The sequence below is a fragment of the Eschscholzia californica genome, unplaced genomic scaffold, assembly GCF_041429995.1.
Source record: "Eschscholzia californica isolate CP2 unplaced genomic scaffold, dmEscCali1.0.p SCAF_3, whole genome shotgun sequence".
Classification (NCBI taxonomy): Eukaryota; Viridiplantae; Streptophyta; class Magnoliopsida; order Ranunculales; family Papaveraceae; genus Eschscholzia; species Eschscholzia californica.
In genome coordinates, this window is record NW_028238420.1 from 41,147,712 (window position 1) to 41,160,208 (window position 12,497).

The following is a 12,497-nucleotide window of genomic DNA, read 5'->3' on the forward strand; positions in this document are numbered from 1 at the left end:
AATGAGGGCTATGGTTGTGTGATTCAAACTAGTATCAAAAGAGCCAGTAGTAAAAATCTGTTGAATATAGCTTACCAATTTTGTCCCAATTGTGTTGGAAAAAATTGTAGTTCCCTGTTTGCACGGCTAATTTTGTACCACCCTCGTAGTTGGTGCCAAATATATGCATGTTCTTATTTTTCCATAAATAAAAAGGATTAAACAAAAAATAAAAAAAAGTATATTGGACCATATTTAAGCAACAAAGGGAAGTTGAATCCTTTTTAAACTGCGTCTTCACTTTTCACACTCCTTATAATAAGCTCAAGTTCATAAAAAGCCAAATACTTGAAAAATAATGATTTTTGAAATTATGGGCCCAAGTCCTCTACAACTGCAACATAGAGAAGCATGTTGGAAATGCGTAAAGTCGTTCTTGAAAAAGAAGTTTGTTGTACGATCGGTTGGCAATGTGAAAGGTATAAAGATCTGGGAGGACCCATCGATTCCTACTTTAAGAGGATTTAAACCGGGTAAAAAAGATGAAGATCAATCAGATCTAAATGTTCGACTAGTTAGTGATTTGATTGGAGAAACAGGTGACAGGAAAAAGGAAATCATATTGACGGTGTTCGATGAATTATCGGCTAGACGAAATCTCCAAATTCCTTTAAGTACAAAATGTAGCAAGGATAAACTCTTGTGGATCCACACAGAAAAGGGAAACTTCACCACTAAATCTCTATACAAGACGTTGGAAAATGATCTGCCTTCTACATCATTCTATTTGACGCTACCACATGGACTAACGTGGCATCAATTCTGGAAAAAAACTGAAGTTGCACATAGAGTAAAAAAATTCTTATGGCGTCTACTCCAAAATGCGCTTCCCACTAAAAAGAGAGCATTAAGGTTTAACCCGCATGTGTTGAAGGTTTGTTCGGTCTGTAACATGGAGGAAGAGGAAGATATTGACCATACATTTCGAAGATGTAAAGTGGCAAAAAAACATGGATTTTACGACCAATAGGAGTAAGATTCCAGGATGAGGAACCGTTTTCTAGTATATTGTGTCGATGGGTCTGTAGTGATGAAGATGAAAGTGTTAGACTTTTGCGGTTATATACCGCTTGATTCATATGGAAGGCGAGAAATAAAATGAGTTTTGAGAACATACCTCCAAATAATCGTAAGATTGTACAGGAAGCAATGAATATAATGCAGGACTTTGAGGGGATTAAAGCTACCATGACCGAGCAAGAGATAGTTGAGAACATTCTACACCCACCTGTATGGCTAGCCCCAAAGCGTGGAGGGATCAAAATTAATTTTGATGCGGCTTATAAAGACGGGAAAGCAGCTCTTGGGGTGATTTGTCGTAATAGTAATGGTGATTTCATATCTGCATATACGTGTTACTACACAACTGGGAATGTCTTAGAAGCTGAGGCTAAAGCGACGCTTCTTGTTGTTCGAATGGCAATGACATTAACCCAATCTCCTTGTGTTATTGAGGGTGATGCAATGACAATAGTAAATGCTTGTTATGGTTCTGAGGAGAATACCCCATGGAAAATTCGAACAATTACACGACATTACAGAGAGTGGAGATAATAATCGACAAATTGTGTTCATGTATTGTTCTCGTGCAGCTAATAAAGTGGCGCACTTACTAGCTAGGAATGCTTTTACTTCAGAATTTTCTTCATCAAAGGAGATGTTTCAACCTCCTAATTATATTGTAAGTCAGCTAGCGACAGATAAAGCTAATCTTTTTTATATTGAATAAATATTAGGCGGATGCTTACTTTCACAAAAAAAAATTCATAAAAAATATCCATAACGTTCCAAAATCCTCCAAATTAAAATCTTTAAACCAAACCCAACATATATGTACATTGTACTCAAGTTTTTATCTACAACTTACCCAATAACCAAACTTTAAATACATAGAAAAAAAAAAAGACTTTTGGAAAATGTTTTAATCTACAACTTACCCAATAACCAAACTTCAGATACATAAAAAAAGACTTTTGGAAAACTGAAGTGAATTTACCCATCCAATGAACCTCTTCGGTCACTACAACATAACCTCTTGCAATCTATATTATACAAAACAGATCCTTGTGACTAGGACATAATTAATGTAAATGAATGTGACTTGGCTCCGAGAGAAACAGATGAAGAGATCCCTATGGTATTCTGGGTAAAAGACCTCATAGACCCAATTACAAAGACTTGGAATAGGAGTGTGGTTTCACAAATTTTTGATCCGATTTCTACTACTGAAATCTTGAAATTGTCATATTCACCTAATGCGAAAGACTCTCTGATTTGGTGCTTGACGGAAAAGGGTGTTTTCTCGTCCAAGTCTTTATATAAAACCATTGAAGAGGAAAATCCTTCCTCTTCAAACAACAATGATGAGAGTATGGTTGAGTTCCCATGGTCTCTACTATGGAGGATGAATGATATAGCACCCAGAATTCAATGTTTTATATGGAGGTTATTGCATAATGCTCTGCCGGTTCGCGTCAATTCATTGAAATACAATCCTACTGAAATTAAGTTATGTCCCATTTGCCATGAAGAAGAAGAGGATATCGACCACTTATTCAAAGAATGCAAATTTGCTAAAGAGCTATGGTTTCGTTCTCCGCTTGGAATAAGAATGGAGGGAAACATGACTCTTCGAGAAACTGTTAAACATTGGTTTGAACAACAACACAACAATGAAGGGGTAAAAATCGGACTACATTTGATGTGGTTTCTATGGAAAGCAAGGAACAAGAAAGTCTTTGAAGGGGTCGAAGTGAGTTCTGCAAGAATCATTGAGGAATCTTTAACTATGATACATGAATTCGGCACCTATGGTACTCCTCAGGGTTATGAAAGTAATGAACAACAAACCCAACAGCATAGTGGTTTTTGGGAACCCCCTACTGAAGGTGTAGCAAAGATTAATGTGGACGGAGCTTGGTCAAATTCAAGAGGCGGGGCAGCAGCAGTGATTAGAAACCATGAGGGACAGTTTATTGCCGCTGCAACCAACATCTTTCCAGCAAATAGTCCAATTGAAGCTGAAGCTAAATCGATGCTTTTGGGCATTGAACTAGCGAGACGTTTGAACGCAAGAAAGTGTATCTTCGAGGGAGACGCACAAAATTTTATCAAGGCTTGCACCTCACCAATTGAAGAATCACCATGGAGAATTAGAAGTATCGTCGCAGAAATCTTTGACAGTCTACACAATTTCGAAGAATTCAGATTCAAATTTACGCAAAGAGAAACCAATTTTGTGGCTCATAATCTCGTTACATATGCAGTGGATAATCGAGTTGTAAACACTTGGATAGGCCAAGTACTACCTACATGTATCAGTGAATCTATCTTGTTTGATAGTCTTCACATTACTTCTTTGATTCTTAATGAATGATAGGTTGAAGCCTCTTTTCATCAAAAAAAAAAAAGAGAATGTGACTTGGCAATGTGACTAGGATAAAATCTACATACATGGACATGACACTAGGACATAATTAATATACGTTGATCCTACCCTCTAATCTAACGTGGATCCAACCCGTTGATGTAACGCCTCACATACTACTTCTGCCCGTCTCTCTCTGTGAAACTGAAACGCCAAAACCTCTCATCTCTCTGTAAATTCGTTCAACCCTTCCTGTCCGATGGTGTTCCTGACTGTTCTTCCGTGAATATGTTGCTTCATTATTCATTCCCTCTTTTATGTCTAAAGAGGGTGAAGATTTCAGTTACAAGTTCCTAAGTAAATTCCTCATTTACTCTTCTTCACCTAATAGTCTCCTATGAAACATCTTTTCACTCCATAGATGTTGCACGGGTGAGAGAAAATATGTCGATATCTTCATGACGAATTAAAAAAAAATCTGCATTTTAATCTTTATGAGGAACTCAGTGAACTAGAATCAACAAAGAAGATAGCGGTAAAAACCTCATCACAGAAGATATAAATTTTTGTCTTCTGATTTTCCATTTTAATATTATTTTTCTATTTGCATTTCGCCCATTTAATTGGATCTGAGCTTCACTAGATATTTTTAGATATTATATCTCGTAAATTAGAAATTGTGGTCAAGATGTTTGATAAAATGCCTCAACTAGAATGTTGGAAAGAAGAAGATGTTTGAAGGGAATAGAATTAATGGTACAGTAGTTGTTTGCTTCACTAGCAACTTGCTTATTTTGTTTTGTGATTCGTCCAATACTTTTTCCTACTTCCAAAAATTTATATTTTTTTATACGAACTTTTAATTGAAGAGATTTTAGTAAGATTTTGTTTTGTTCCAGAGTTACCTTCCCTGTAGTAACAACTCGATACAATTATAATACAACCACTTCATATAATCTTCATATTAGTTCAGATTTCAGGAGAGATACCATATTATTGTTCAAAATTGCTTGTGATAAATCTATTGGGTTCCTACTGTTTGCTCATTTATCAAATTTCTGTTTTAGTCGATAATATCTGATCTTGAAACAAACAAATGGTATTCCTCTTCTATTGTCATATTAGTACTCCATTGAAACCCTAATCATTTTCAAGTTCTCGTATTGGTTATCAGTCTGGCATTAGATAACATCATAAAGAAGAACTTTCCAAAGGAATATGGTGAAAGGAAATCGGAGCACGAAAGTTGGAAACACTCAAACAGCCATGTCTTGCCGCTTCTTATCATGGACGTTGTATACCCGTACAAAAAGATGTTAATCGATACAGATGAGCCCCATCACAAACTTAAGCTGTCTTTTTTTCATTATCTCTGTTTCCTTGTGGACGACCTTGTAGTAGTTTGATTCCGTTATTGTCATTAACCAGGTGAGGAGAATCAAGGAAGAGAATATAAATCATCTCAATTGTTACTAAGAGCAGTTTCTTTTCACTAATTTGCAGGGTTCTCGTTTTGGATCTATCTAAAATTTGTTAACTTCTTTTAGCTTCCACTTTTCTTTACTTGAGTGAGTAAATTGACTTTTCTAATGTTGTCGTGCATATCTTTTGGATTTTTAGTTGTTCAAGTAACCATAGTTTCAATACATTGTTTATTTTCTGTTTGTTTGTTTCATCCTAGCTTACATCTCTGCCATTTTTCCCTAATCTCTTCCCACTACCAGATAAAATATTATTTCTTAAGATGACACAATGACTGAGATTTTAGCAAAACTAAAACCATTTGATCCGAAGATCAACCATCTCTTTCAGGTACAATTTCTTTATAAGTTACACTGACTAATATATTTTTCAATTTGAATTTTATGATCTGGTGAAATTTAACTTATCCATCTTGATATTGTAGGAATTTTTTAGGTTTTTTTTGTCGTGATAGTTTTTTTATTCATCGATTAACTTCAAAGCTCATGTTTAATGTATCATTTTAGTTTATTATTATTTTTATTCATTGTCTAATTTGAAGTTCTTCACCTCTTTGACAGCAAGTACAAAGCTTTCTTATACAACTCCCATTCAAGTTTTCACATTGCTGAATGACTTGTGTTTCTTTTGATAGCACACAACTTCAACCTCTTTTCTTAGTTCCCAAAATGAATCACTTAATGTCACGTTCTCTATTATTTTCTATCAAAATTATGGGGTTATCATCCCATAATTATGGGGTTTTTTCTATCTATCTGTCTTTGACTGTCTGTCTAAGACTCCAACTGAAAACCAAACTACAATGAGTTCTGGACTTCTGGTAACATTGGTTTGTCCCAAGCATGACTTTAATTTTATCTGTAAGCAGAAGAGATTTGTACTTGGATAAACCTACACCATCTGATTTTTATTCGAGTTAAATCCAAGTGTTCACAAATAAGGAGTTAGAAACCAACTTTAATGCTTATCTGTCAAATCCTTAATAATTACGTTGGCCTTTTGAATTGTTCACCGATGTTCCTCCTCTTGATCAAGTAGTTACTTTGTTCTTCTTCGGTAATTATTTCCCTCTTTTGCTCCAAATTGTTTCCTCTTTTCCTATTATCAAAAATAGTAATTTCCAACTCCTTGCTTTGATACTCGTTATGAATTGTCGCTTTGTTTGGTGATGATAATTTTGCAAATTCTTAGTTTAGTCTTTAATTCTTATTTCTATTTCGCAATTCTTTTTGTGTTTCACTTTCTGGTTTGCTTCATATGTAAGTTTCATATTTTTCTTAATATGGAGTTCTAATTCTTTTCACCATTGTCTCTTTGTTGCAGAGTAGGTACTGGAATTATAAAAACTGCTAGACACTGCTAAAAAAATGTCAGACAAATGAACTTGGAGTGGCACTAAACAATTGTATTTGCTCATCAGGTAATTGTGTCCAACAAATACCATGTGTCGCAAGCACATGTTATATATCTAGGAAACTACTTGGACTTATAACAAGGAGTAGCCAAACACGAAGAAGATGTTGAGGTGTTCACAAGTCAGACCAAGTGAAAGGGCAGCTGAAGTAGAAGAACCGGAGAGTGCAATGGATGAGATAATAAGGTGGATAAAAAGAAGTTTGGTCGTACCTTAAAGAATAAGTCTTTTTCTGACATTAAAATTCTTGAGAGTTTCTTTATCGATATAGTAAATCACACTCTGCTCATGACTCTTTTAAATTTAAGCAAAAAACCATCAATATAAGTGTTTTATCAGAGTAAATTTATCTAGATTATATGTCCAATAAGTTTAATGCATATCACGTCGCGTTGCGCAAAGGGCATTCCCCCGCCCGTAGGACGGGGGTTATGCCTAGTATCATAATAAATCAGGATATGTTTTAATCCATCTCTTCACTATTGTCATTAATACTGATCAAAAAAACCATCTTCCAAATAAACAAAGAAAGAGAGATCACACTAAGTTTTTTTTTTTATGAGAGAAGATATCACACTAAGTTGGGAAAGAAAAATAGTGAAATTAATTAGAAGAGACAAGAGAGGACTCATTTCACTACTACCTCCTTTAATGATGATCAAATTGAACAACAATATAACACAACAAAACCAAAACCCAAACAAGTTTTAGCTTCACACTAATATTGAATTTAAGGTCATGCTATGAACGAAAATTAGTAGATGCTAATATTAAACGTGTTTCAGCCAAAGATTACTCTTCCTCAGACTTCAACCCACGTCAACGAGAAAACTATAAATGGCTTCATGTCCGTTAATCTTCACAACTTTAAGTTTGTGAGATGATTCACCACAGTGGATTATAATTTAAAGAATTAAATCTAAACCCAAACTCATATTTATAGATTGATTTTGTAATTTCGTGATATTTATAACTAAAGGTCTGCTTGAAACACGTGAAAATAGGATAGGAAAATCGATTTTCGTACGAAAATCGATTTTCCATTGTTTGATTCACCTAAAAGCGTTGGAAAATCGAATTTCCTAAGAAAATAAAGTTAGAAAATGAAGTCAAAATTTTTCCCATCTAAAACATGAGAAAGCCACTTTCTCACCCCCTAAATGTCGCGCTCTCTCTCTCCTCCCGTCTCAGACTCTCTCTATCTAACTCTAGTGGTGCTCAAAAGGCCGGGCCGGCCCGGGTTGGGCCCGGACCGTTCATAAAATGGGCCAGGCAGAACCGGGTTAGGATCCGGTCCTGGGCTGGGCCTGATATTTCAACCCGCCGGGCCAGGACCGGGTTTAAGCCCGGCCTGGCCCGTCAACGGTCAAATTTATTTGAATGCTTGACCATTCTGTTGGGGAAGTACCTCCTTTAGCTTATTGGTTGTTGCCAAACGGTACTTAGTACCACATTTAGGTCATTGGCTATTGCCAAAAGGTACTATGTACCTATTTTACTTTTTACCTTCTTTTATCTTTTTACCAAGAATACCCTCCAACTAGTTGTTGGGGGGGGGGGGAGGTATATTAGGTCATTTAATCAATCCTCTACTCCCCTCTTTTGAGTGTTATCTATAAATGATTCATCATATCTCTTCATTTTTACATTCCTCAAGCTTTTTACTCATTTGTCATTTCTACCACAACTAAGTCATTTCATCAATCTCCTATTCCTCTCTTTATCTATAAATAATCCATCATATCAATTCCATTTTCACATTCTTCAAGCTCTCTACTCATTTCTACTACAATTAATTCCTCTCTAAATTTCATATTCAAGCTCTCTAGTCTTTATCATTTAACTCTTATTCTTCACAATTATTCAAGAGCCAAGACTACTATTACAACTCTACAAGTGAACTATCTATTATTAGTATCAAGTGAAGCTCAATTATTAATATCAAGTAAGTAATTTATTTTCTTATCTAGCTATTTATATTTTCGAAATAATTCTCTTCTCTTACCCCCTCATTAGTTATGAGTATCTTTGATGATGTTAATATTAGTGTAAATGATTATGATTTTGGTAGTCCTTTGAGAGATGATAATATCCCTACGCCGGGTGAAAATCCAAGTGTAGCACAAACATCTAAGAACAAAAGGTTGAAATCGGATGTATGGAACTATTTTACGATAGAAGAAAGAACGATCAAAGGGAAAAAAGAAAAGAGGGTCGTTTGTAAATATTGCAAACGAGATTATGTCGGAGACCCTTCGAAAGGGTCATCTACTTTAAAACGACATTTAGAAACTTGTAGACCTAAGCACGAAGGAGGTGTTCCTACACAAACAACCATAAATCCAAGTACTACTACTACCCAACAACTATTTACATGTAATAGTCGTACAATGAAGGAAGAATTAGCTTTATATATAGCATGTCGTGAACAACCCTTACGATTTGCCGAAGATGAAAAGTTAGAACGTTGGATTAAAAAATCCATACAACCCCTATATCGTAAAACTAGTAGACACACAACTAGGAGAGACATCATGGAACTTTTTAAAAATCAAAAAATTCTTGTGACAAATGAACTACAAAATGTAAAAGGTGGAATTTCTTTTACTTCGGATATATGGAGTGCTATCAACAAATTCGGTTATCTAGTTGTAACCGCACATTATATTAATCCCGAGACTTGGATTTTATGTAAACGTATTATTGGTCTTCGATTACGTACTTACCCCCATGATGGTAGTCAAATATATCAAAGCATATATAACATATTTAGAGAATATGATATTATGAGCAAGTGTATTAGTATTACTTTTGATAATGCTAGTGCTAATACAAGTGCAATGTCTTTATTTCAAGCTCGACATGTTAATGACTTGGGTGCTTCTAAAGGCACCTGACCAAACAGCTGTTAGCATCCAAAAATATTGTTGACTCAAGTCAATGATTTTTGACTCGAGGTCTCTATAAGCACCAGTTTTCTCTCTCTAGTAATGACTTAAATAGCCTCTTTGATTTGGTTGTACCGAATCATCCTGAAATTGCTGAGTTTCTTATTAGTGAAGTGTTGGAAAAGAAAGAATTTGATGAGAGTTGTTTCAATCATGTTATTTCAGTTTACGCCAAACATGAGATGTGTAAAGAAGCGCTTTTGATATCAAACAAATCCAAAATGAGGCAGAAAAACCCTAGTTTAGGGTTTTATTCATCTCTTATGGATGTTTATAGAGTGAATGGAGATTCAAAACCGGCAATGAAGTTGTTTTTAGAGATGGAAGAGAAAGGGGTTCTTGCAGATGAAGAAATCTACAGGGTTTTATTGAGTATTTTGTATAAGGCTAGGCGGGTAAAGCTTTGCTGGGTGATTATGGAAGAGATGATTCGAGTTGGGTATAAGCCTAATGTATGTTTATGCAGGAATTTGATTACTCTATTCATGAAAGAAGACATGGTCTCAGAAGTGGAATCTCTGTTCAGAAAAGGATATGTAGATGATGAAGAGAGTTTGGGGATTTTCGTGGAGACATTGATCGAAAAGGGGAAGCTTTTGGTAGCTCTTGAACTTATAAAGAACATGCAGGTATCTGGTTTTAATGTTGATGGTTATGTTTTTGCATCTTTAATTCGTGGTTGTGGAAAAATTGATTTGATTGATGATGCTGAGAATATATTTGCTAAGATTAAAACTTCTGAGATTGTTAAAAAGAAAGAAATGGTTTACTCATCTATGCTTTATATATATTCAAAAGCAGAAATGAAAGAAATGGCTGAATTGATTTTTAATGAAATGCAAACCAGAGAAGATTTCAAGGTAAGTGGTAATGAGTTCTTGTACATGATGTCAATGTATGGAAACTTGGGTTTAGTCAATGATGTAGTTAAGATGTTTGATAGTTGGAAAACAAGTGGTTCGTTAAGTATTGATGCTTATGCTATTCTGGTAGATGCTTTAAGTAAGTCCGGCAAGCTAAACCAAGCTAGAGGGTTTCTTTTAGAGATGAGAAGTTTTGGAATCAATCCTTCCAACTCGATTTACTCTTCCATGATCGAAGGTTACATGCGAGTTGGTCTTCTTAATCATGCTATTGCATTGTTCGATGAAATCCCCAATTTTGGATGGAATATCTGAGAGATGGATGGAGGGGTTAGGGTCAACAGATAATGGACCGGTGCCTACATACTTGAGTGGTGCCAACAGAGAATAGAGCGGTTGGGCGTGGTGCCAACAGAGATGGATGCTAACAGCTGTTTGGTCAGGTGCCTTTAGAAGCACCCTAATGACTTTTTTGGTTCTAAAATTACTCATGTTAGATGCGTATGTCATATCATTAATTTAGTTGTTCAAGATGGTATTAAAACAATTGCACGTGATCCGGATCTTAATTTTATTGAAAAAATTTCCGATGCTATTGTGTACATTTCTACTTCAAATTCTAGATTGCAACAATACTCGAAATTGTGTGTAGAGAGGGGCCTAAAAGCCAAAAAATTTATGATGGACGAACCTACTCGTTGGAATGCAACATATTTAATGCTAAAATCATATAAAGGTTATGAAGAAGTAATTATTGACTCTATTGGATTTGAAAATCAATTTAATTTGAGTATGCGTGATTTTCAAAAATGTGATTCATTTTTGGATTTTCTAACGGTATTTTATAAAGCTACCAATTTATTATCCGGTATTTATTATCCTACTACAAATGAAGTTTTGAGTTCACTTTATGATATGACTCAAGCTTTTGTTAAGGGTAAAGATTATCAAATACATGATAATATAATTAGTATAATGGAGTCTAAGTTTAAAAAATATTGGCATGAAGTTCCTTCATTATTCATTTTAACTTCATGCTTGGATCCTAGATTAAAGCTAAAAAACACCACTTTCCTATTGCATAAAATTTATGATGACCTTCAAACTATGCCTAATTATGATATTGATCAACATGTATTCAATTTATTTAAAGATTTATATGATTCTTATCAACAAAAGTATGGTACTCAAAGTGTTGAAGATGATGAAAATGTTGCTTCATCTAGTACCTCTACTAGTGCATGGAGACACTTAGTAGTTGGTCGTAGCCAAAGAGAAACTCAATGTAATACAAGTAATGTTGGATATTATGAGTTGAACAGTTATTTACATGGTGGAGCTTTAGACAATAGCAAAACTATATTTGATGAAAACTTCAATGTTCTACAATGGTGGAGAACCAACGGGATTTGTTTCCCAATTTTACAAATAATGGCTCGTGATATACTTTCTTCCCCCGCATCAACCGTTGCATCGGAGTCGGCTTTTAGTGCATGTTCACGGGTTTTAAGTGATAGAAGAAGTCGGTTAAATTCCGATATTTTTGAAGCACTTATACGTGAGGAGGATTGGGATGATTTTGAGACTAGACAGACCACTTACATGGAGGAGCTTCAAAAAGAATTTGATGATTTAGAACAAGAAGAAGATCAAGTAATTGTTGAAGATGATTAGTTACTTATTTTACCAATATTGAATTTTTAAGTTTTTTTCTAATGTAAGGTAATTGGAAATGATTGATAGTTTAAGTGGGTGCCAACCTAGTTGGGATGTGCTTAATCTATAGTGATCCAATTATCAACCTTTTTTCATGTAATTTTCTATTTTATTTCAATCTAATTTCTACAATTTTGTTGTTCATTCTTAATTTCAATAAGTTAGGATAACTTGAAAAAAATTGACTAAAGAGCAAAGAAACTAAATTACACTTCTTATTTTTTTTTAAATAATTATCGATAAAACAAATTTAGACTAAATTTGGGAATCAATAAAATATTTTTTTCATAAAAACATGCTAAGACCTAGTTCAACAACAAAAAAAAACATGCAAGACCAAAGTTGCTAAAAGAGTAACAGTAAGTGATGTTGGGAGTAGTGGAACAAAAGAATGGTTAATGAAAATTGAAATTTGCATGTCACATTCTCCAACGGTTAGGTCACATGTTACATCTCATTTTTTGAAAAACCCAGCCTGCGGGCCGGACCGGCCCGGCCCGGGTTTGTCCCCAGTCCCGGGCTGGGCCTTGGTTAGCCAACCCGGGTTGGAGGCCCGACCCGGGACCATTTCAACCCGGCTGCCTAGACCCGACCTGGCCTTTTCCTAGACGGTCCGGCCCGGCCTTTTGAACACCACTATCTAACTCCATCAAATTCATCTCTTCCCA

General features: G+C 35.1%; 3 protein-coding genes across 3 annotated transcripts; all 3 read left to right on the forward strand.

Moving 5' to 3' along the window:
* The first annotated feature begins 2,173 nt into the window (after window positions 1-2,173).
* LOC147550369 (uncharacterized) lies at window positions 2,174-3,415 on the forward strand. The gene has a single exon (XM_086668452.1). It carries the CDS (start codon window positions 2,174-2,176, stop codon window positions 3,413-3,415), a length of 1,242 nt encoding a protein of 413 aa, XP_086524578.1.
* Window positions 3,416-9,513: 6,098 nt separating this feature from the next.
* Window positions 9,514-10,428, forward strand: LOC147550370 (pentatricopeptide repeat-containing protein At5g27110-like). The gene has a single exon (XM_086668453.1). The coding sequence runs from the start codon at window positions 9,514-9,516 to the stop codon at window positions 10,426-10,428; it is 915 nt and encodes a 304-aa protein (XP_086524579.1).
* A 289-nt stretch (window positions 10,429-10,717) lies between these two features.
* Window positions 10,718-11,973, forward strand: LOC147550371 (zinc finger BED domain-containing protein RICESLEEPER 2-like). Its single transcript, XM_086664779.1, has one exon. It carries the CDS (start codon window positions 10,792-10,794, stop codon window positions 11,785-11,787), a length of 996 nt encoding a protein of 331 aa, XP_086520905.1. The 5' UTR covers window positions 10,718-10,791; the 3' UTR covers window positions 11,788-11,973.
* The last annotated feature ends 524 nt before the right edge of the window (window positions 11,974-12,497 follow it).